Here is a 27,052-nt window from a genome sequence, read left to right as displayed (position 1 = left end):
AACGAAAAACCTAAATTTTCTTTTAAATACAAAAAATCAAACCAAAGATCTAAATTTAGTTAAAATGTATAACAATTATAAAAATAATTACTCTAGTTATAAGGAAAATAATTCAAATGCCAAGAGTGGTGATGGCGGCGATAGTTATGAAATTGATAGAAATTATAGTAGCAATGATTATAATGGTCATGATGACCATGATGATGATATTTACAATAACAATAATAATATAAATATACAACGATTTCAATCAAATAAATCAATAATGCCATCCATATTTGCAAATGATATACGAAAAGAGGCAATTAATGATAATGAAAATATAGATGTAGTAACATCATCAAAAATGGTATCTGTAAGAGAAACAACAATAGCAACACCCGAAAATTTAAGTAAAGGACTGAAAAATAAAATTAAAAATTTTATTCAATTTAATAATATTAAAAATGATATTGGTGATACTACCATTAGTACTACTACTACTACATCAATTAATCCAGCAACAACGACAACATCAATTCTACCTGAAAATATAACTCCTACTACTGTTACAACACTTGAAAATAATGTAAATTTTTATAGAAAACATTCAAGTAAAAATAATATTTTGGAAGGATATTTTGATAATAGTGATGATAGTATGGATTCTTCAGGTTTAATTTTAACGACAACGAAATATAATAGTGAAAAAATTTCATCATCATTATCATCATCACCAATAGTTATAACATCAACAAGTACAACAACAGCATCAAATTTCTCTGTAACAAATAGTATTTTAGATATATTAAATGATGATAATATTATCAATAGTCTAGTGATAAATGATTCTTTAAATGATTTTAGTAATAATAGTAGCAGTAGCAGTAATAATGTTAATACAAGTGGTGGTATTAATAACAGTAATAGTGATATATCAAATAGTTCAACTATAAATTCAATTGATAATTTTTATAATAATATATCATTTAATTCAATATCTAATATTGAAAATTATAATAATAATTATAAATTATTAAATTTTAGTGATAATTATAATCATAGTAATATTAATATAAATAATAATATAACATCAATAATTTCAACATCATTAACATCATTATTATCATCGACATCAGCAACATCAGCAACATCATCAACATCATCATCGTTTTTGGATTCAACAATAGAACCATTATCATCAATTGAATTAGATATTAGTTATACACCATCAATGTCACAAGTGTTATTGGCACCAACAATTACATCATTAATAAATCATCCGATTGTAACAGATTCAACTTATGTTGCAATGGGTTCTATAGCAAATGGTGCTGGTAGCAGTAGTAGTAATAGTATTGGTATGCCAAATACTGGTAACATATTTACAGCAGATAATAATGGAACAGATTCTGGAATAAATTCATTTTATTTCTATGAGGTAAGTTTGTATTTTAAATAATATAATATTATATACTTTTCCTGAATAAAATAAATTGAGTGAGTCTTATTATAGTGGGCTGTACTATAAAATAATTTTCAATCTTAAAATATCTAAGTGTTATGCATACTCGTATAAGAATTTTTCCTTTATATGATTCCTTAGAATTTTTTGATAAAAACACACGTTAATATTCAAATTTTGGTATAGAACGCGTGAATAAGAGTATAATAAATATTACTATGTAGTTCAATATACAGCTATTCTAAATATTTATAAATTGTAACTGTATAATTGAGTAATTTGTTTTGTTTTCCTTTTCTTTTTAATTTTAAATCAGTAAATAACGTACGTACGTTTAACGCATACACTCCAATAGAATGAATATAAAATTATTGCAAAGTACATGGTGGCGCAAAATTAATTTTATGCCTCAAAATAAAAATAAAAAGTTTACAAACAACTTAAATTTAGTTATTTCTGTTATACTAGTAACAATTTTTGGAAAGAATAATACTTACAGCCTTCTCAAAGGAAAAAGAACTTGAGAACTTTATTCTTTTATTGACTTATCAAGAGGGGGGAAAACGAAATTTGTTCGGGTATATTTAAAAATTTTCCTTAAGATAGCTGTTCTTCAGTAATTTTAGAAAAAATCATATTTGAATAGTGAGTTATGCATGGTTTATGCTTTAAATAACTGGAACGAAGTGTTATAGATGACTACTGGAATTTTTCCTCGATTTAAAATTCCTATACGTGCATTGCCTTACAATCCATGGTGGTAGGCGGTACTGGCTCCTTTGCGAACAACTGCATGAGATCCGGTGGTAGGCGGTACTGGCTCCCGAACCGGATTAAAGGTGCATGTTACAAGTAAAAGCAATATTTTTTTTTAAAGAAATTTTAAAGAAATTTTTATAAATAACGTTTTTCTCCTAAATTTATTGTGGTGATTCAAAGTCATAAATGTAATTACCATTTAATATTTCAACTTTCAAAACGTATAATTAGATAATAAACTGTAATTATTTTCCGATTTGAATTCAAAAATTTCTAAATACGTAAAGAAAAATCAGAATTTTTCTCTACATCGGATCAAGTTTATATTCTTATTAGATTTGCAAACTCGTGCAAATAAAGTATAGTATAGTATAAAATTCAATTATTAAAATGTTATTATTGAAAATTGTAGACAAGATTCATTGTGGTAAATTTTCATTTTTTCTTATTTTGGTTTAATATGTAGGTATACCTATTTGAAATAATTTATGTTACAAATCTACGGTATCACAAAACAAAAAAGTAGCCCATTACTTGTATCAGACATCATTACTAAAAAGATCCTATTTAAATATAATAGGATTTTATAGAGTGTAGGTATAGGTACAGACATACATAGTTTGTTAGCATTTCACAGAATGTTCTATATAATAAAATTGTATAAAATATTATGCTCTTTTTCTATATTAGAATTTTTTTTCCCTCTATATATTTACATTTATTTTTTGTGTAACAAGGTTATCAAAAAATTCAATTTTCAAAATACATACTTTTATTATCTTCTTTAAAATGTAGATATACACGTATCTACTTATAATATACTTATTTGATATTGATGATTCATGGATATTGACTTATTCTTGTACATATCTATATACATCTATATTTATTGTATATTTACAAAGATTTTCAGATTTAAATATTGAATGAATTTCGGGTATGTGAAAACCGATTTAATTCATAAAACGTATTGAATTTTATTACAAAAAAAAAAAAATTGTATTGATTTTCAATAGAAAGAAGAACAGTACCGACATAACAATAGCACTAGAGTACACAGAGAGAATAATAACAGAAAATTTAGAGCATAGCAAAGAAGAGAAAAATTATATGAGTATTTTTTAACTACAATAAAAAAGTATAATAGGTGAACAGCCGTGAAATCAAATCCTTTAGATTTAATACCCAAACTCAGGGGTTTGTACATATATGCTTTAATATATAGATGTTTAGAAATGTAAAAGTAACAGTAAATTTTCGGTTTATTTTCATATTATAAGATACAATTACGGTGTCTCTTTTTGAATAGAAAAAAAAAAAACGGAAAATGTAAATTTGATTTAATATTTTTATTTATTTAAAGAATTTTTATATAGATACCCGTAAGGTACACAGATTTAAGTTAAATGGAATTATAAAAAATTTTAAAAATACTTTTTATAATTAAAAAAAATATTTAAGGAAATCTTCAGTTTTAAATTGATATTAATTAATTTTCAGATGTGATGCTACATGTCATGTTAACAAAATTAAAAGAGGAAAAGTGCTTATTAGTTTCACTCTCTACATTCTTTCGTCCAGTAATTTGTCTGCCTGTTCATCCGTTCGTGTTCTCCTTTTAAATAGAAAAAAAATTTAATAATTTTTAAAATATATTTTAATAGTTTCGATCAATACTTGAGAGAGAAATGACTCCAAATGAGTTGATATGCATATTTTGTTGAAAGAATAGAATTTTGATTAAAAATTGTGCTGTCCTCTTTCTTCTTGTACTGCAATTCTTGAATTGCAGTACAATCACGTAATATCGAAAATCAATTAGAGTTCCAAATTTTTTTCCATGCGGCAATAATAAAATCGTTTTTATGTGAGCATGTCCTCATTTCTTGCGATACAATGTGATTTGTACATATTCATGAAGATCGTCATTAATTTTGGAAAAGTGATAAAGTATATTGAGCTATCTTATACAATAAAGACAAATTATTACTAATTACTTTTTTTTTTATAAACTTTACAATTCAATAATATGTCCACAATTCATGGAGCAAAAAAATTTATACACAAAATAACGTATATACTTATATGCAACTTTACATTCTTTTATATCACTGTAACGCATGTGTGGTGTGACATAGTGACGTATACAAAATTATTTTTTTTTTTAATTTCAAAATTTGAATGATTGACATTTTCTTACTTTATATACGATCATTTTCATAAAATTCAATTTTAAATACAATATTTTATAGTCGAACACCGGTATTATCTGCATTACGGGTGCACTACTTTAACTTTGCTATTAATTTGCATGCATTTTAATCACATATAAATGCATAGTTTATGAAGTTGTATCAAATAACGCTAAATCTGCAAAACTAACTAATGATTTGACTTCTGACAACTTATAAGTGCGCAAAATGAGTTTTAAATATGGTCAAAATTGTTACTTGAATCTAAATTTTTATCTTCTCAAAAATGACTGTATAAATGAATGGTTGCTTTTTACCGAGTTTTGTATTTATCTGCGTTTCATTTATGTGCGTAAAATCATATAGAAATTTTATTTCAATAATAAAGTTTGCCTAAATTTTTATTTGCTCTTAGTTTGGCTTTTAAATATAGTATTTACATATATGCATGCTCGACTGTAAAAATATTTATAGTTTTTGGTTTTATTTCAACAGACGCACAGTTTAAATAGACAGTTTAATTTCTTAGAAATGCGTCAATCAGAAATGTCTAAAACAATTGACTATTTTAAATTCCTCTAAGTGTTTATAAACAAAAAAATGTACAAAAAAACATTCTTATCTCAATTTCTTAGACCAGAAAAGTAATTTGTAAAATCATTCTACTATTAAGTCTACTACTTCAATACTATACAAATATGAATTTAAAACTTATTCAGGTGATAACTCGGCAGACGCACCAACCCATATACTAAGTTGAAGCCTCCGTACGCTCTAGTCCTTGCAAGATAGTCTGCCATTTCATTTCACTGCGCCCCGCTGTGACAGGAAACCCAGGACACAGCCCCCCTGCACACATCGCTTTAAGTGCGTTCCTGTACTGACCCACCAAAACACCTGCTGCTCTTTCCTTTATATTTTCCTTTCACAGCAGCTTATCGTTCACAATCAAGCCCAAGTAGCGCCCACAATTCAAGAGGCGCAGTTCGACCACCGCCATCCTATGCAACAGAAATCGGGCACCTTCCTCCTTCTTGTAAGTAAGACTAATTCTGTCTAGGCACTTACCTGAGACCAGATTGTAGATTGTAGATTGTAGATTCTAAGGGAACTGAGTGGGGACAGGAGCATCCCCCAAGCCACCGCAGCCATTTTTGACTTATTGTAGCCACCCCACTCTCCCGTCTATAATATCCCCGTCCCAATCACAAAGCCGGAGATATCCCTAAGGGAGTTGGACAATAGTTCCCGAACACTTAGGGACCCATGTCCAAGACAATTGCGGCGCCGAACAGCCAGTGCCGGACAGTCGCAGAGAATGTGCACGGCGGTCTCATCGCCACCCCCACAAAATCTGCACAGGGGGGAGCCCGACTTCCCCAGCCTGTGCAGGTGGTATTTCACCGGGCAGTGCCCCGTGAAGAAATTCGCAATAGTGCGAACCCGGCTCCTGCTCATCCCCAGCAACTCCGCAGCGAATCCGCCGGAGCACGCCGGAACAAACACCTTCGCATGACGGCACCCTTTCGTGTCCCGCCAGTGACGACTGCATTCCGCCGCGAGTAGGCAGGCAAGCCTGGCCCCCACGGCGGAAGAAGGCAGACCACAGAAAGGCAGCGGCTGCACAAAGGCAGCCCCAGATCCCCTCCGCGCCAACTCATCGGCAACTTCGTTGCCCGCATGGCCACTATGGCCCGGCACCCAAATGAGCATCACTCTGTTTTCCGATGCCAATTCCACAAGTGCAGCAAGGCAGCTCCAGACCAGCTTGGATGTAACCTGAGCTGAACGGAGCGCCAGCAGTGCAGCCCTGCTGTCTGAGAACACATAGATGGTGCGGTTTCTATACCCCCTTTCCAAATTGATTCTCAGACAGATCTCTATTGCATGTATTTCGGCCTGGAACACTGTGCAATACGGGTCAAGGGTTGCATATACACGCGTGTCCGGGCGGACACCGTATACGCCCGAGCCCACACCCGACTCCGTTTTGGATCCGTCCGCATACCACACGCTCGAACCCGACCTAAGTACCGGACCACCCCGATCCCACGTCCATCGATCAGGAAACAGAACCCTGTACTTGTGGTCGAAGTTGTACCGCGGCAGACAGGTATCTGACATGGTTATCCTTAGAATCGGATCGCCCTCAATGAAGTCTCTGTGAGTTCTGTGGGCCAACTTTAGCCCTGCCCCGTCCTCGCCAGAGAGAAGTCGGTAAGTCACCAGCCGAGCTTCCTTCAATATATGGAGGTGCAGTGGCGGCAATCCGATCATCACCTCCAATGCAGCGGTGGGAGCCGTCCGCATCGCCCCGGTCACTCCCAGGCAGGCCAGCCTCTGTAGCTTTTCCAGCTTGGCCCGCACACCCGCCTGCTGAGCTTTACGGCACCATACAATCGACGCATAGGTGACGATGGGCCTAGCAAGGGCCGTATATAGCCACAGTGCTATTCTGGGACTAATTCCCCAGGTCCCCCCGATGAAGCTCCTACACGTCCACAAGGCCGCCGTAGCTCTCCCGATAACTCTATCGATATGGGTATTCCAAGAGAGACGATCATCCAGGGTTACCCCCAGATACTTCACCTCCCTCGAGTAACTAATACGTTCACCAAACAGAATTGGGCTCGTTAATCTGTCCCTGCTTCTGCGTCTGGTGAAGGCGACCAAAGTGCTCTTGCTTGGATTTATATTTAACTCAACGCCTTTGCACCACCTTTCCACAACACGTAAATTTTGCTGTAGAAGATCAGAAATAGTGCTCTCAAATTTTCCCCGCACGACGAAGGCCACATCGTCAGCGTATCCCCAGACACGCGCCCCGGAGCCCCTGAGAGCAGCTATTAGATCATCCACTACAATGGACCACAGGAGGGGCGAAAGAACCCCGCCCTGCGGACATCCTTTTGCAGCGGAGATGAAGAGTATATCGTCAGCTATGGTGGACTTAATAATCCTATCCTGTAGCATCCGATTGACCCATCTGCTAGTCGTCGCATCAATCCCTCGTTTGTGCAACGACTCACAGATGACATGATATGGGGTGTTGTCAAAAGCTCCCTCTATATCAAGGAAGCAGCCAACTGCTACCTCCCGCACTTCCAGTGAGTTTTCAAGGACCCCCACCAGACTCTGCAGAGCGAGTACAGTAGACCTTCCCGACTGATAGGCGTATTGAGATTCATGCAAGGGATTGCTTCCCAGTGCACCGTCCCGTATAAATCTATCAATCACTTTTTCCATTGCTTTCAATAGAAAAGAAGTAAGGCTGATTGGACGGAAAGACCTTGGGTGGTTGCTTGGTCGCTTACCCACCTTCGGAATATACGTCACTTTAGCCACCCTCCATGCCTGAGGGATGTAACCCCACGCATAGCTGGCGCGAAAAATTCCCAACAGTGCTCTAGCGATATGTTGGAAACCCCTCTGCAAAAATGCAGGATATATCCCGTCATCACCAGGAGATTTGAAGGGCCTGAAAGAGAAAACAGCCCATCTAATCCTGCCCATCGTGAAGACTAGACGGGATCGTTGCCAGTCATCCCTCCTGGGCCAGGGTGCCCCCGGTTCGATGACTGCATTTGAGTGATTCCGAAGAATCTCCGAGTCAGGAAAGTGCGTTGACGCCATAAGCTCCAACGTCTGCCTTCCGTTCTCAGTCATGGAGCCATCAGGACGTTCCATTAGGCCCAACCTACTAGCATACTTTTTGGAAAGCACCCTGTGAAGACGCGCACTGCTGGGGAGTTCATCAATGCCCTTGCAGAACGCCCTCCACGAGATTCTCTTCGCTTTCCTAATTTCTTTATTGTATTTTGTGAGTGAGTCCTTATACTCTTCCCACGAACCTGACGCTTTGGCCCTATTGAATAGCTTCCTGGTCTTTAGTCTAAGCCTTGAAAGCTCCTCATTCCACCACGGGCACTTCCTATTGCTCCGCCTCGGCTTAGCACGGCAGCTCCCGTGATAGGCATTAGTAATAGCCGCCGTCAGGGCCTCGCTGGCCAGTTCGATATCCATCACCGTTCTGACAGAAGCAGGAACGGATCTAATCCCATCCATGAGGAGCGTTTCGAATTGACTCCAATCTGTGGATTGGGGCACCCGATATATTTCTTCTGCCAGGCCCCCGGAGACCATGATATCAAACCTAATCTGCCTATGATCGGACATGGATGTCTCATTTGAGACATGCCATCCACCAACCCTACTGCCGATAAATTCAGTGCAAAGGGTGATGTCAAGGACCTCTTCCCTAATTGCATTTATGAATGTCGGCCTATTGCCTTCATTCATAATCATTAATTTATTGCTATATATAAATTCAAGTAGGCACTCACCTCTTTTGTTTATATTGCTGCTTCCCCAGACGGTGTGGTGGGCATTGGCATCACTTCCTATTATAAGTTGGAAGTTCCTCCTTCCACAAAAGTCCACTAGATCCTTCAGTTGCTCGTCCGGGTGGGCACAGTCCCCCGGGAGGTAGGATGAGCAAACAATGAACTCTGTCCAGCCCCCGCAGGACTTCACCTTCACCAACGCAGCTACCTGATCCTTAGAACAGTAATCTGGAATGGGAAAATACGTTAGCTTTTTACTAAACAAGATGCAAGCCCTAGGCCTGCCCCCAGTTGTATTATCATACAATAGCTCACCTGTTAGGCCCTTAACCTGATCCTTCGCTATGTAAGGCTCTTGGATAAGGGCGATATCGAGGTGATCCTTCATAAATCTATGAGCCAGAACATCAGTAGATGCCCTAGCATGCTGTAGATTTATTTGGATGCACCTCACAGCCATATTATTTCCTCCGGCTCTTGTCTATGGGCTTTGGCCCTTTAGACAAAGGCTTTACATGAGCCTTACCTCCCATTTTCGCCTTTTTACACATCTTGGTGGGCGCCTGCCCTGCCACAGCCTCTTTTGCCGCCCCAGGTGCCACGCTAGCCCCTGCAACAGCAAATACCGAAGCATTTCCGGGCTTCCCAATGGGCTTGAGCCTTTTTGGTTCCCCCGGGACGCTTGTATTTGGCGCGCTGGTCGATGGTCCTTCCGTTTCCCTTGCCGCCATTTTCGGAGCGACTTCAGGCTTTCCAATGAGTTTTGGCTCTTTTGGTTGGCCTGAAGTGCTCGTCGTTGTCGTTGTCGCGGTGGGCACTGGTTTTTTATTTTGTCCTGCCCTGCCGCCAGCACCTTGAGAGGATTTCCTTCCTTTAACCCGAACGGTAACACGGAAGAAATTCAGGAAAAGTCGGAACTCCGCTTTCCGTAGATCTTCCAATCCGGAATCATCCACGGAAAAGGTGATGGAGCAGCCCCCGTCCTTTTCCTTATCCATCCTCAGCACCCTCCAGGAACTTATCTTGAGGCTGGGATTTTGCTTCCCTATCCTACTTAGAAATTTGTCCCTGGAGAGACTGACGGTTGTCTCGTCCTTTGGTACGTAGGTGACGCAGACATGCTGTTTGGGCATGCTGTCGCCATCCAGTACCACGACATCGCAACCGTCCCAAGGCTTTATCTTCCTGCAGACACTGGTTATCCACTCCCTGGTGTCTTGATTGTTGCATGTTACGGATATCCATCCGTCCCTTTGCAACGCTGCAGTGAATTGTGGATGAGAGTCCACAATCCTATCCATTTCATCCATGATGGCTACTTTGATTTTCCCCATCTGGACTTCGGATAGCCTTTCCTCTGGATGCAGTCTATGAGTGATGGCCACCTTGACCTGTGCTACTGCATCCCGATAAGAAGTCATTTTCGGGTTTTGTTGAGGAATGTTCCCAGGGACCTTTTCCTCAACATTGCCCTTCATCGACCTCTTCTTTGAGGGCCCTGCATCAGGGGTGTTGCTTTCCGACCTTTCCCTCTTTTGGGGATGGTCGGCCACAACAACCGATCCGCAGGCCTTCAGCTTTTCCAGCCTTTCCTTCTCGTATCTGCGAGCTTCCTCTGGGGACATGCCATCCCTGATATAAGCCGCGATACGCCGCTTGGATGCACCAGAGAAATATTGTTTTTTTCCCCTGATGTCCAACCTTTTCAGGTCCTCCTCAGTTTTTTGGATAATAGGTCCAAGAGGATCCTGATTATCCGTCTCCATCGGAGGCGAAGCCTTTTCCTCCACTGGCGTGAGTAGGAGTTCCTCCTCTGCGTCAGTTGAGAGAAGCTCTGGTTCCGAAGACCCTTGAGCACTAAGTGGTTGTATGTTGTCCTTAGTGTCGTTGTTGTTGTTGTCACTGTTGTTATTTGTCTTGTTGTTGTTGTTGTTGTTTTCCATTTCTGTCCCACGAGTAGCGCGGGAAAGTAAAGTCACCCATGGCAGAGCCCGGCATACCATGGGAAGGCTCATTCAAACTGGAGGGCGCCTGGTATCCAGAGTCCGCATACTAACGACTAAGCTCCCCCTTAGCCACGCAGTCATCGGCATATGCTGTTCCACCTTGACTTGGGACGCCTGTCGTCAGCTGACGTATAGATATAGGGCTGAAACTCACAAAGCAAGAGGCTCGCCGCGAGACATGACCACGACACGAACGTAACTTTGATCGTTTCAATCACCCCTTTATCCTCCGCCATTACCGGGGCCCACCACTAGGAGGTGACAGTGCGGTTTTGGGCCCCAAAACCGAGACCAGAGTACCCACATTATCCACATAAGCAGTAACTTTGCAGTTAACACCCTCCATGAGCTTGAGATGACTGTCCATAACTAGAACCGAAAGATAATTTATGTAGAATTTTAAAAAAGGAAAATCCGATTATAAGGTAGAAACTTTTAATTTTTCAAATTTATTTCCCACTTAAAACTAATCTAGGACTATTTTGTATTAAGTAATTAAAGGTATTGTCAATGATATTCCCCTTATTTATTATTTTATTAAATAATTAAGTCAATGTTGAATGAGTTGAAAAACTGCTTTTATTTTTAACACTTAAACATGAACGTAGTTCCAGAATTATTGATTGGTTTTTTGCTAAAAACGTTTAGAATGCTAAGAATCTTGCAAATAAAATTGATGTCTCTTGAAAACTGATGCTAAAAATTACATTAGAAATATTTTATATTTAATACAAAAAAAAAATTCCAGTTCAAATGACCATAATTTGTTGCTCATAAAATCAATCGTCTTCATACATTTTTTACCTTTTATGTTAACTTTCATATCTTGTCTTAACCTTTTTCATTATGTCACCTTTTTTTTCCTTATTTCTTTCTCAAATAAGTTTTGTACAAAAAAAGCACTGCCAAATTTGAATGCAAAAATATAGAAGTCATTATTAAATTATTTTATAAGGCATACCATGTATGCCATATGTTAAAAACTTATCGTTTTTCTTATTCCTTTCGAATACCTAAGAGACATATTTGAATTTATTTTAAGTAAAGGTACACGAGTATAAGAAAATATCAAAGAGACATGTTGATTAATTGGAAACTCTAAATATAGACTTTTATATATAGTTGTAAGATTCAGTTTAAAATTAAAATTGTAATCATGTTATGCACACAATGTGTTGTTTTAAAATGTTTTTAAAGGTTAAGGGCGCTCTAAAAATAAATTTGCAATAATTACTTTGTTTAAGAAAAAATAACACTTAATAAAAAATTATTTGTGCGTAATGAAAATTGTAATTATGATGAAATTTAAGATCTAATTAAGTAAATTTAGAATTTTATCAGAAATGTTTATTGAAATTTAAAGATATTTCAAGAAAATGAAGAAAGTTTCCAAACTTACTTCAATTTTGTATAATATAAGAACATTTCAAACTCTCAAGTGCACAAAAACAAGGAAATTATCGAAAATTTCACCAACGTTTCTGTTCACGGTAAAAATATTGAAACTGAAATTCTTATAGGAAAATAGTGTCTTACAAAACTTTCCGCTTTTGCATACCAGAATCTAGACACTTAAAATAATTACATAAATGTTGGGAAATTTGTGCATTGCAGTCGTTCTTAATTTACGGTATACGCAATATTGAAAATATTTAAGAAAGTTTTTGTTGAAGGTTTCTAAATTCATAAAAATTTCTAAATTATTCAGAATTTTTCAATAAAACTTTTGTTTTTCCAAGCGATAGTTTACAAATCAAGCAAGCGATAGTTTTCAGTTTGTTTGAACTGAAAATAAAAATTTTCTCTAAAATAGAAAAAAAAAAAATTCCTTGAAAAATCAGTTTCGTAGAAAAATATTTTCCTTATGACTTTTAATGCATATGGAAGAAGAAGTAGTAATATGGTGGATTATGTAGATTTAAATTTGTGTCCATAGTAAAATTAAGTTGTACATTGCATACAACGCTTATACTACAGTGTGTTCCAAAATTTCGTTAGAGGTTACAACTTAAAAAGAACACAACTTAGAGCCAATTTATAAAAATTAACTATTAAAGTCGAATTCCAAGTTATACAACCGAAAGCGTTATACTGCATTCAAGGACGACCCTTGTGATTATCAAAAATATATTGAAACTAGTGGCTTGAATATTTATTCGAATTGTTTGAAATTTTAAAGAAGCTTCATTATTATAAAAGTTTTAAATTTACAACCTTTTCTTATAATTTTTGACTAATTTTTTTGTGTTGTCCAAAAATCAACCCCTATACTAATTGAATGCTCCTATTTCTTCCACTTCATTTTTTCGTATGCTTTATACAAAAGTTCCAGTTCAGTTATCAGGAAAATAAACTTTGATTTTGTTGATTTTTTTGTTTCTTTTTTTCTCTTTTTAACTTTTGTACAATTATTGTTTTTCAAATAACATGAGAAAATAAAAAGGATATGTGTCGAAAGTTTCTTTTCTCTTTTTTATTTGAATTTTTTATTAATAAAGATTTTTCATGTAAGATATTTTTCGTGTTATCCTTAACATTGTTAACATTTTCAAATGTAGAAAGAAATTGTATTGTTATAAAAGTTTTCTTATTATTCTCGAATAAAATTGCAATTGTAAGTATGTTGCCAGCACTCATATAATATTTTTGTAGAGTATAACTTGTTTCAAATATTCCAAATTATTTTCGTTTAAAAAGTTCAACTGCGGTTTTGTAAACACGGTGAGATGAAAGTGACAAATTTTTGTACTAAAAATTTCTAATGGTCCAACATGGAAATATTTCTTCCTTCATCATGGGTACGATAAATATACTATAGCACTAACATGAAAAATTTTAGGCGGAATCTAATTTGAAATTTTTTTAATTTCATCCCATATTGTACACAATTCTCAATATATCCCATATTGAGCAATACATTGACAAACAACTGCTTTTATTTAGTTTTTTTTTTTAAATTTATTAAAAATTTATAATTCCGGACATCCCGGACATCTGAAATTAACGGGTATTGGTCCAAAATACTTAAAATTCTGTATACATTTTCGAATTATTTTTAAATTTCAAGAAATTCGATTTCTTTTCTATTGTACATTCTCTAATTACTTATTTTTGCTTTCATAATTTTCTCACACACACAATTTTATTTCTGTATTGGAATATCTCCACCCATCTATTTATTAGTGTACAGTAAGTATTTGATGAGAAGAATACAAATGTGTTTTTATTTCGAAATTTTGTATAATTCATGTTCGAAAATTTTAGTATTAAAGGAAAAATGGAAGCAAATCAATTTTAATGTGAATCAATTATTTTAACTATGAATCTTTAACTGCTTATATGTACGATTAAAAAAACAAAAGAAATGTTATCCTTTCATTTTTATATTATTATTATTATTATTATTATTATTTATCAGGGATTAAAATAGAATTAGTTTCGAATTTAATATTTTATATAAAATTGTAATACAAAATCGTAATACATAAGTTTATATGGAAAACTTTTATAGTTGAAGGAAACTATAAAAATACTGAAATATTTTGTAAAATTATTCTTTTGATGTGAAAATTATAAGGTTTCTTAATATTTCTGTGTAATAAAAGTATAAAATGGACAATGGGAATTATTTGAAAAATAATTCTCTAAATGAAGTATAGAATTTGATTTTATTAGCTTTAGTTACTGATAAATCAATTTTTGCATTTTTTTGGCGTAAGCATGTGAAATTGTTGAAATCTTCCGATGTAAAACCATCGAACCATTTGTGATTTTCATTCCCGCTTACATTCCGACTTAACTAATGCCCCTAAAAGCTGCAGTATTGCGGTGTACCTCAATATTTTACTATCTCATCCACTTCTGTGTAAAGACGGTAGACCTTGCTCTTCGTTTTGCCCATTCTATTCAAATGGAGCATTGAGAGACTATGCCCACTGAATATACAAAATCTTCATAAAATAGCTCGGATTTAGACGCCTCATTGTTTTCAGTTCTTGCTCCTTTTAGTCATTCAGAGCGCGGCGTATCAGGAGTATTCAATAATTTTAACTTATTTGATTTTCAATACAAAACAAACAATTTCCGCGTAAAAATAGCAATGTTAGCAACAAAAATAGAGAAAAGTAAATTCAGTATTTGAAATTTTTAAGAAAAAAATAATGATGGCAATGAAACAAATAATGGAAATGAATCTAATATGAAAATCCATTGAACACGGAAAAAGGTATAACAATATTTCCTAAAATAACAACCGTACCTTCCTATTCAATTTCAATTATTTATTTTTTTTAATAAAATTAGCCTTTTTATGTTTATGATGAAATTCATATCGTAAAAGAATTCATAATGTATTTCCAAAGAAATTTATGTTAAAGCTCTTAAATTTTCAATGAAAATTTTTAAGTCTTAAAAACTTCTATTCTTATTCTTTCTTTTTCTGGTATAGTGAGAGTAGCCTTACAAGAAATATTTCTTTTAGTCTGTACAGTTTGATTTCCAAGGATTTTCTATAGAAAGCATTTTTACGTTTCCTTTTTTGTTTCCTTTCTTCTATTCTTAAATTTTCCCATGAAATGATTGAGGTCAAATTTTAAGGATTCACAATTTTCCCCTAATTATTTATTCATAAATTTTTAAAATATAAAAAATGTTTTATTGTTGTTAATAAAATAAATAATTTCTTCAATGGCAAAATGCTTTTGTTTTATAACAAAGTTTTTTTTCTTTTGTTGTGTTACGGTATTGCGATATCTCTTTTAGGCAGACTTTCACATAACTGGTGTGTGTCTATGCTACATTCAGTGTACACATACCAATTAATAAAAGTACCAGAAATAAAATTAAGAAATTATTTTTAGCAGTAGCTACTATGGCTGAGTTGTTGTTTGACCAGCCCCGGAATATTTAGGCGATATTTCGATGAACTCAATATGTTGAGTAGTCAAAAATGTCATAGAGATGTCTCATAGAAGGAGAAAGCAAACTTTTTGCGGGATTGAGTCGAAAAAACTCCAAACCCCGTTTGTAGTTGAATTATTTCGTTTAATAAAAAAATTACCGAAGGAGTTTGAAAGCTGAATATGATTAGTAGTGCTATATTAAAGGATTAAATTTATAAGGATGGCAAGAACTATGCTTAGTTCATTGTCGGACATTCACAATACGGAAGGGATTTTTTAAATAACAATTATACTAAAACTCAGTTTTCATTAAAATTTTCTGTCAAAAGAAAAAAAATTTGAATTTATAATTCTTCTTTTTTTTTATTATTTTGGTGAATTTTAAAAATTCATTTTTCAAAAAGTTTTCGAACAATTTACAAAATTTACATACAGGTGAGCCCTTAAATAAATCTTAAAATAAATTTCACAAATTAAAATTAATTAATAAAAAAGGAAAAAATTTCATTTTTTTTTTATAATTTCTAATCTTTTTTAGGTTTGATGATTTATAATTGATTTTTTCTCTTCTGTTCTAAAGCCTTAACAAGGGTATCAATTAGGATCCTCATTGTTATTTGTTTTCGTTTTTTTTACTCTTAAATTGAAATGAATGTCCTTTTTCAATTTGGTCAGATAGTAAATATTATATTTATGAATGTGCGTGTGTACTATGTGGGCAGGTATATTTTGTATGTGTAAAAAATGAATATTTTATTTCTTATTCCAGATTCTTAGCACACACATATTATTTCTTTTCTATAACTACTTAAAGTATAATATAAAAGAAACCCATTTTTATATTTATTGTTGATACTGAAAGGAAAAAGCCCTCAATTTTCTAAAAAAAAAAAATCAAAAGTTTAAAAAATATTTTTAAACATCTTGCAAAAATGTGATAGAAGAGTAATTGAAATGGGTACGTGGGAAAATAAATACGTTTTATTCCTTTTGTTAGGTTTTCTTGATATCCTTGGAGATGATATACGTATAATAGAATTTGAATTTTGATTTATATACTTATATTGTGAAATATCGAAAGGATGTTAGAAAAATCCTTGTTAAGTACATATTTATAGATTTAAAAATTGAACAGTTATGTTATTATCAACTTTAAGTCTTTTTTATTATCTCTCCTTATTTCTTACTAAAAGTGACTGAATTAGATTCAAGAATTCTTTATTGAATTTTATTTTTAAACATTTATATACGAACACATTCACACAAATTTTTTATAATCCTCTTTAGAAAAAAAAAATTGAATTTTTATGGTTCTATTTACGTATTGCTCACATATAAGGATAGGAATTGGAAAAATTTTCAATTTTTGATATTACTTGAAAATTTTTATGATATTAATTGAAGCAGAAATATTTAATCCTTAAAATAATGCAAGTTTCCTTAAAGAACAAAATGGTTTGCAACTTTTTATTTACTATTTTTGTTTTTTGTGTTTTTTGATGAATTATTTACAAATTCGTGTTATTTCTTTTGCAAAACTGAACATTTCATCGGTGAATGCAACTGGTGTATAATACTTTGAAATCAAATTGAAGTTAATTTTGTTCTTATAAATGTTTGAATACCGTCTAGTACCAAGTAGTACAGTATGCCTTAAAAGCCTATGTTATATTTACATTAATCTCTCAAAAATTTTCTTATAAAAAAGCATACTTTTAGGCGAAACTCAAAAACTAAGAAAAGCATTGACGTTATAATGAAATTTTACAATTAATTAGGTCACTTAAAGTTTATAATTATATTTTGTTATAAAATCCATTTGTCCGTCTGTGTACCTCTTCGTGCAAACATATTATAATAATAAGGATTTGTTTCTGTTACAGACAAACGTTACTATTTAAAAGTTCTTTGGAAAAAATTGTAAATATCCTCCTGGATGTATGCAATCTTATCAAATTTTATGAACTTAAGAGAATAATATAGACTGGGCATTGATGATAAAGAACCACTTTTGTAAATTAATAAATTGAGTGGTGCTACTTTAAAAACCGTTTATATACATTATTCCAATACTTTTCAGGGTCGTCTTTACAAGAATCAATTAAATACCAATGTCATCTATTTTTAATGGCTGAACTAAATTCGAATTAATGGGTTTAAATAATTATTCAAACAGGAAGTGAACCATAAAAGATCAAGCTAGTTTCTAGAGCGAAAATGTTTAAAAAAATATTTTGAAGATTTTATTCGGAAAATTACACACTTTCGCTACGTCATAGAGTGTTCCTTAGGGTACATTGTACTCAAGTACAAAAAATATTGAATTTTTGAAGTTTATTATTTTTTGTTTTTAAATTCCAAAATATTTTTGGTTGAGAAACCAAAAAAAAAGGACAATTTGTATAAATTGTCCGCCCACAATAAAATAATTTAAAGTAATTTAAAATTGAAAATGTTCTTTTATGTCTTGTTTACGTGCATGCATCTGTAAATAAAGGAGTTAATTTTTTAAGGGTTAATAACCTTTTCAAATCTATTTTAATATTTTGAAAATGCGTTTAATAAACTTTCAACATTAAATTTCCTTTTGTAAAAATTTTATTTTTTTTTTTTTAATATGAAAAATTAAAAATATCACAAATTTTGTTCGAGTCATTTCTGGAATTTTCATATTATGTAAGTCTTATTTACACATATACATATATTTTGTTGGCTTACAAATGTACATGTATAGATGTATGACGTAGATTTCAAACGATTTACGTAACTTTTCTTCTCCTCATGCATAAATTTATTATAAAAATTTGCTTGTAACGATGACAATACCTTGAACTATTATAAAAAATGTTTTTTTGGTTGAACAGTTTTTCAATTTTTTTTTTTATTAAATTAGGTATTCAACAGTTTCGCAATATTTTTTTTGTTTTTGCATCAAAGAATGTTTTTTACATCAGTGCCACATGCTGGATTAAATAACGCAGATTTTTCATTGGACACATTTAATAAATTTTAAATACAAATACCGAAAAATTTCCGTAAAATTTTCTTAAAAAAAAATTTTAATTCAAAAAATTTTTAAAAATAAAAGTGCACCGAAAATTGAAGTCTATTAGTAAAGCAGCTAATATTCAGTTTTTTTTTGTATAAATCAATAAAATTCTGCCTTTGGTCCAAAAAGTTTTGCTCTAACAACTTTTAAACGGAAGTTCATCCAATTTTGCCAGCTTGCTTTTTTGTAGTCTCAAAATGTTAAACTACTTTACGCGGCTCAGCACTAATTTAAAACCGATAACATATTTTCTAACTAAATTCTTTAAAAACATAATTTTACAGCACTTTAATATTATTGACAATTTAAGTAAAGAACTGCAATGAGTTTTGAACAAAGTATTTTTTAATTCAGCTGGCAATTCTATAAATAATTTTTTAGTGTCCAATTTGTCGAGAATAATATTCATGTATTTTCACTAATATAGGTACTAAACGTACATACATACATTCATACACAATATAAAATTCATACGTATAGTAAAAAATAGTACAAAATCTAAAAGTCAAACACATTTTTCAAGTGTCATTATTCTCTTTCCTGAGTACTCGTATATGTACTTAGGACAAAACGTCATATTACGTCAAACGTTTAATTTTTTTTCTCTTTTCAAAAAGAATTTTTTTTTTAATAACACCAACAATTTTAACACCTGTTTTATTTTATTATAGAAAGAAAATTTGTGCACAAAACTTTGCTCATATGCCATTAACAATCGACTCAAACCAATCCCTACCCCCCCTTGCCTTTTTTGAAAGTTTCTTAAATCAAAATTGGTTTTTGTTATTATGATTGATAGTGAACCTTATACAGTATGCAAGTGAACATTCGATTTACGCTAAGTATACATTTTAGTTAAATGTGTACCAAGGGAAAAAGTAAGGAATATTTTTTAAAACAGTTATAAGATTTTTGAATTTTCACATTAAAATTATACCGTCCATATAATATTGCTGATGATCACGTTTTTTTACATCCTGATAAACGACACATTTACCATGTATGTATGTAAATTTTTTATTTTATCCAACTCAAACGTGTTAAGTCAAATAAAAGTACCTCTTTTTCTGACGTATAATGAGATAATGTAGGTGACGTTTGTGAATTTTGTAAATTGGGTAATTTTAAAATTTTGTTATTCCTGTTCTTGGTTTTCTCTTCTTTTATTGAAATAATAAAAAATGTAATAAATCAAATTGTCTGTAAAATAATAAAAAAAATTTGAAAGGAAAATTAAATTTACATCTAAATTGTTAAAGAAGAAATTATTAATAAATAAATTTTGACAAATAATGGAATGAAGTGTAATGTCATTATATGAGAATTCATTAAAATATTAACATTTTGTTATACATACGAGTATATCAACATAATGTAATAATTAATAATTTCTAAAAGAGACGCTTAAGTTATTTAACATACACAGATATATTTACTACGACGAATGTATTAACTTTGGATTTTGTTTTTTAAAAACATCTTAAAGCTTGTATATAAATGTAACATCATTTAACCAAAATATCCGAAAATCAATAAGAAATTTAGATTTAATTAAACAGTTTAAAGTCCCAAGAATTTTATTAATGTGAAAAAATTTATTTTAAAACCTCAAACTTAGAAATATAGAATCAGAGATGCTAACATTTGTTTTTAATTCTGATGACCTTACATTTTATCGTTGATATACAAGTGAAAGAATGTGTATATAATAACAATTTGAATTCTAAAGAAGTTCTACGAGTTTTGTATATGGGAATAAGCATAATATGTATACGTGTACACAATAAAAGAAATATCCTTGTTTAGAATGTATACAGAAGTAATAAAAGGATAAACTCAGACATTTCATTTCTCTCTTTTTTTTTAAAGTACATATTTATTTACAATACTATGAAGAAGAAATATTAATTTAATTCTAATAAAAATTCTAATATTGAATTTTATTTTATTGATATAAACGTACCATCCGCCGCCCTCCACATTATGTGAAGGTAAAAAAAAAAAAAATATGAAAAAAATCTAAAATATTTTTGTATTTACAAAATGGTGAATCTAATTTCTTTGAATTCCATTTGCAATTCGAATATGGTATTTTTTGCCTTTATTATTATTTTTATTGTGGATTTGTTAAGCAATAAAATGCCACATAGAATATTAGAAATACGCACTTAAAAGAAGAAAAAAGACGTATGTATTTAAAATTAATTCGGCAATCGAAAAGATTATTTCTTAGAATATTGGGTTTTTTTTTTTTACCAGATAAGTTGACAGAAAATAAAATGTTTTGAATAATAATTTGAAATTTTTCAAAAAAAAAAAATCAAATTAAAATTTAGGTTAAATACATGTAAATTGAAAATATATAAAAATTGCGTTGTACACAACAGCAGAGCGACAAAATCAAAGTGTTCAATAAAGAAAATTAAAAGATTTTTCTTAAAATAAGAAAATTTTGTGCAAAAACACACACAAAAAAAAAAATTATTAATCGCATTATAATTAAAATTTAAGTTTTCCCTATAAGCTCTGCTCAATTATTTTAATTTTATTACCCTAAAAGTATGCAAATATTTTTGAACTACATATTTTTTCTCACAAGTATTAATAATGTAATTAAAAAAATTTTAAGGTTTAAAATAATTAAATAGTGGAAAATTTTTGGTTTCAAGTTGAGAATTTGGGAAGAATTTTTAAAAATGTGAACGTATGTGTGTACATACATATATACCATATACACGTGCATAAATAAATCATTAAATAAATAAGTACCTACCACGGTACTTAAAATAAATGAACTTTAATTGAAATTTTCCACTTCAATATTTTTAATTACATCAATTCCGTTTTTAGATATACATACATACATAAATCATACTTATTCACTCACATGTGCGGTAATTAAACATTGTAATGCTGCAATACTTAAGATTACATACACACATACTTTGTTTGTTATATATGAATTTTATGTTGATATTTTAGGGCAAAGGTTAAATCGATTTTTTTTCGTAAATCGGAATTTAATCGGAAATTTAAAAAAAAATATTTTTTTTGTTTTGAAAGAAACCTGTTTGAATCAGTCAACTTTTATGCACTTCGTGTCAAATCGGAAATATTAATAACATCGTAGATTCATTGTAAATTTTTGATAAAATAAAATAAACTGACATACATATATCAGAATTCATTGCTTTGTTCTTTAATTTGCGGTTATGTAGGCTTAACATGAAAGTATATATAAGGGTTTTATCAAACATTCTAGAGACTGTTGTAATTACGAATTGAAATTTCCGATTATATTAGAATAATTATGAATAAATGTATATCGTTTAATTAAATTTTCAAATTTTGAATTGATATCATTAAGAAATTAGTCAAAAATTTTGAATTTAATTAAAATTTTTAAAAATTAAATTAAAATAAAATTCACAATTGAGAACAATTATTTGTTTTACAATTGAAGACCTTATAATTAATTGGATGCAAGTTTAATCATTTTATTAACATTTTTTACGTAACCTCAACTCCATAATGAACCTTTTTATGAAAAGTCAAAATACAAGCTAATATGAACGCCTTGAAGAATTATTGATTTTATTAAAAATTCTGAAAAAATAAAATTGATAACATTCCTGTACCAAATTCCGGGAAATTATTTATGGATTTAATAAGAAACTTATGAGAATTTTCTTTTGAAGATAAAAAAGTTATTTTCTTTTTAAGGTAAAAATATTGCCCACACATGACTACTTTCATGGTAAAACATAATAAGCCAAATAAGTTCATAGAAATAAGAAAACATTTTACATCGTTTCAATGTTAACTTCAAGATGATTTCGGATATATAGTAAATACATACCCAGTTTTAAAAATCGGATGTATTTTAATCTTAAATTCGGAATGAATTAATAAAAGAGCATTTACATTTGCTGTTTACATTAAAAGAGCCTTAACTAAAAGATTTTTGTTTAGATATTTTCAATCCCATTCCTTTAATATAATAATTTTAATTATGAGAAAGGTAAACATCACCCCACCGATTTGTAGTTGGTTAAAATTATTTATTTATTTTGGTCATAGTTAAAAATACTGTAGCTTTAATCAGATCCTTGTTACCGAGTTAAATTTTCTCTGATAGTCAGGTTAACTGCCTGTATATAAGTCACAAGATTATAGTATATGGCACGATACACAGTATAACAATTGTGATCTGGATTTTGATATCATCCTGATTTCTGATCCAATAAATTTTTTAATAAATCTTAAAAATACTTAAACAATCTTTAAAAAATCATAATAAACACCTCCAATTGGAACTGCTTTTCACTTCACTTGTTCATGAACTTCCACTATTCTAAGTAAATTTCTAAAAGAAAAAAAGAAAAAACAATACGTTTCCTTTATACTTTGGTATTTCGAAAATTCATAATTTTGTTGACCGACAATATGCAATACACACACTCATACACACAAATATAGTTAATAATGCTTTCTTTAACGCTTTATTTTTTATCTGATGGAATTTTTTTTTATTGAAAACAAAAAATTTATTTGTTTTATTTGAATTATCTGTTTAACGCCCTTTATAAAAAAAAAATTTATAATGGCGCGTGTCAAGAAAAAAAAAAGATAACATTTTTAATCACAAACGAAAGATAAATAAAGAATAGAAAAGGAAATCGAAGTGGGACGAGTATGGTAATAAGAGACTAATGAAAATTTAAAATGAAAAATTCTTCAAAGAACTTTGAATAAAATTCAGAGAAAAGCAAACATTTTCAATCACAGAAAATTAACTTTCTATTTAACCAAAGAGAAAACAACATAAATAAGAGAAACGAGAAAACAGGAGTAGTTTAAATAAAAAGTAGAAAGAGCCGATAATGTAGTGCTCCGTGTTTTGCAAATAAAAGACAACAAAAAAGATGAGAAAATCCTTTTGCCTTTCCTTTTTATATGTGATAACTTAAGATTAAATTAAATATTCTGATCACATTTAACAAAACGTAGGTATAACTAATTATACAAACTGCTTTTTAGCACTTTTCCAAAAAATTTTTTGAAAAAAGTGCTTATTAGTTTCACTCTGTCTGTCCGTCCGTCCGTCCGTCCGTCCGTCCGTCCGTCCGTCCGTCCGTCCGTCCGTCCGTCCGTCTGTCCGTGTGTCTGTTTACAAAACTTCTACACCTTTGAAGATAGAAAGCTGAAATTTAATACGTACATAGATCTTCACTAGAAACTTATTTCCGTAGAACAAAATTTTTACCTATCTCCCCCCCTCTAGAAGTTATACCCCCCCAAAGCACTAAAAGTGGCCTTTTTCAAATATTTGTTGCAATGAAACCATAAGCATTTTTGAAATTTTGCAAACGCAGAAAGGCAGTGGCTTGCTTCCAATTGCGCGGTATACTATATTTCAACTTAAGAAAAACAAAATGGCCGCTCAAATTTACCGTTATTTAAAGTCCTTTTTTTCCAAATTTTTGATGTCGTTTCTCTTCTAGACCCCAGACTGTAGAAGCTTGAAATGTTAGGAGCTTTTAGATATTAATAAATAGTTCATTTTGTTAGAAGAAAATTTTTTTCCATCTCCACCCCCTCTCATGTTATCACCTCTTGAAATTCGTAAAATTTGAATTTTTGACACCTTATATTTCCGAAACCGCAAGCTTTTCCAAATTTTTATAAACGCAAAAAGCTAACGGTAAATTCCGTGAAATTAAAAAATATAATTATTTTTCTTAACTCACACAATTAACCCTTAAAATCGAGCATTATGTTAACCCATTTTATATTATTTTTTGCTTTATTTCAAAGACTGCATATATGCGTCATCCTAAATATATGCAATCCTAGAAATAGCTAAATATGAATGAAAATAATTTTAATAGTGTGATAGCTATACATAGACTGTATTTAAAAGCAGAATTTTCACTTGTTGAAGGGAAAAGTGCTACAATACAAACCATTGGTTTGACCCAACTTTATTAAAAATTAAATTTGAAAGGCAGAGAGGGGGGCGGGGTGGCCGGCGGGGAGGGCAGAACGAAATCAAGTCGCAAAACGTAAAAGCATGATTTGAATAATTTTTTTTATAGTTTTCACCCCCACTTTTATGCACACTTATGCCGTTGTTAGTTTTTGCTGCTCTCAATGTAAACCAGAAATTTTACTTGCTCTCAAAGAAAATAATCTGGAAACACAAAATCCCATAGGATTTTGGTGGCCAATTGTAGGGTCTAAACAGTGGAGAGCACAACAAATGCATTTTAAAAAAAAAATTTTTTTTGTACATGCATAACATGTGGTATATCGCACTTTCTTGTTGGTATAAAATGTACCTAGCCTTTTGTGCCGTAAAATAACTTTTGTCTTGAATCAACGGATCTTCGCCAAGCTATTGCAAAACCAATTTGTTGTGATTTTAGATACCGATCTACAAAGATTTTGGATAATTTTGGGAAATTTTACTAAGCTCTGATGATTAACTGCATCATTCTACCAAAATAACTGCAGTTATTCAAAAGACCAAAACAGGTGTATAACAATTATAATTTATTTTCTAGCATGGCAGCAATATTTCCAGTTAATTCGCAATATTAACTGGTATTATTTCTTTTCTTTACCCAATAAACAATAAGCAGGGATTTTTTCTCCAAAAAAAATTTACTAATTAAATTTCAAAAAATTCGGAAACTTTAAAATGAAATTTAACAAAAAAATTTTTTGTTTAATTCGTTTGATTTTCGTAATTTTTTTCTTTTGTAGCTAAATAAGTCGTGCCTCCCACAACACAACCCAAGAATTAAATATTCTTCAATCATATTTCGTAATTTTCGCGCAAAATTTTCTTATGTAATCAAAAAGCACACATCCTAAATTAATGTCAAATTATGCCAATTGAATCCTACATATTATTATGTATGTATGTAGGCAGATCCTGCTGGTGTGAAAACAAAATAATTTTTTTTTCATTCGAAAACATTGTTTAATGCTAATTTTAATATATAACTGCTTTTATTGAAAATAATTTGAAATTATTTAGTGCACTTGTGTATAAAAGAAATTCAAGTGGAAAAACACGTTCATGAAAATAGTCTACACATTCATGCATACACACATGTGTAGTACATAAACCGCTCATTGATATTTTCTACCATTTATAAATTTGGTATTTCTATACTTACACGTAATTAAACATATAGCCGTTGTTGATAGCACACATAAAATTATTCAGTCAGTTTATTTTATTAATTTAACGTATTCATTTTGCAGAACAGGAGGGAAAAATTTTCCCCAGTATTATACAATTGTGATGTGGCGTTTGAAATGATCCTGAAATCTTTGATGTTTTATTTGCACTGGTATAAAAATTAAGATGCTCTTTGTGTATTTGAAGTTGTCTCTTTGTTCTTGGAAGACTAAATTTTTACTCAATAGAAAAAAAATACCAATTTTACTTAAATATCTTAGAGGTAGTTTTAGCGGTTGTATAATGTGCATATATTGTATACAGTAAATAAACAGTCGGTAAAATTGACTAAATAATCTAAGCAATGTTTATGAAAAAATTATTTAGTTATATTTCAATAAAAATTGTGTAAAGATGCTGATCACATATAAATATCTCATACACGTGACAGTTTTTGTTAAATGGAAAAAATAAAAATCTAAATGGGAAAAAGGATACCGTTGTATGAGTCACCCGAAATTTTCATTCCAAATATAGTTCTGCCGTATATAAGTTATTTAAGTCTTTAATGAAGGAATCGGGTAATGGATGAATTTTGTTGTCTATAAAAGATTGAGGTAACGAAGCCTCTACCGTGCGAATATAAAACTACGGCTTACTTAAATCTGAGATTAAGATTGAAGACAGGGATTGGATTCGCTCAGATTTATCCAGTCTATTTGCAATACTGAATTTGTTGAGATGAAAAGATCCAAAAGTTTTTCAGTTTCAGATCAAGAAAGGTCCAGTTTAAATTTTCTTTATAAACAGACAGTCACGATTTTTTAAGAATGAGATGATTTTTAAAAATTTTTGTTGAAAGTTATTCAAAATTATATAAAAGTTAAAAATAGAATCAAGGCAAAAAAAAAATTTGCTAAAAACAATTGAAACGTTTAATTTTTTTTTACCTAGACGTTCAAGGTTAAATTTTTTCTGCGTTTCTATTTAATTATCATGTAATTAAATATGTGGTCGTGGGAAAATAAATTTGTATATGCATTTTGCCTCCATAATGAAAAATAAAATTGTAAGCACGTTCTCAAGAGAATGATGAATTTTAAATCTTATATTCATTCATTTCATATTTTCTATGCCCTGAACCAAGGTAATTTTCTTAAATTCTA

At 31.4% G+C, this 27,052-nt stretch overlaps 1 protein-coding gene across 1 annotated transcript in view; it reads left to right on the top strand.

The window, feature by feature from the left end:
• Positions 1 to 1,246: 1,246 nt before the first annotated feature.
• LOC129607895 (cardioacceleratory peptide receptor) overlaps positions 1,247 to 27,052 on the top strand; it is a 67,395-nt gene continuing 41,589 nt past the window's right edge. The window contains exon 1 of the mRNA XM_055519140.1: positions 1,247 to 1,420. Coding sequence (XP_055375115.1) covers positions 1,292 to 1,420 — 129 coding nt within the window. The 5' untranslated portion in view covers positions 1,247 to 1,291. The remainder of the gene's footprint in view (positions 1,421 to 27,052) is intronic.

This window comes from Condylostylus longicornis, unplaced genomic scaffold (assembly GCF_029603195.1).
Source record: "Condylostylus longicornis isolate FDR11 unplaced genomic scaffold, ASM2960319v2 ptg000030l, whole genome shotgun sequence".
Lineage (NCBI taxonomy): Eukaryota > Metazoa > Arthropoda > Insecta > Diptera > Dolichopodidae > Condylostylus > Condylostylus longicornis.
This window is presented reverse-complemented; position numbering and strand designations above follow the sequence as displayed.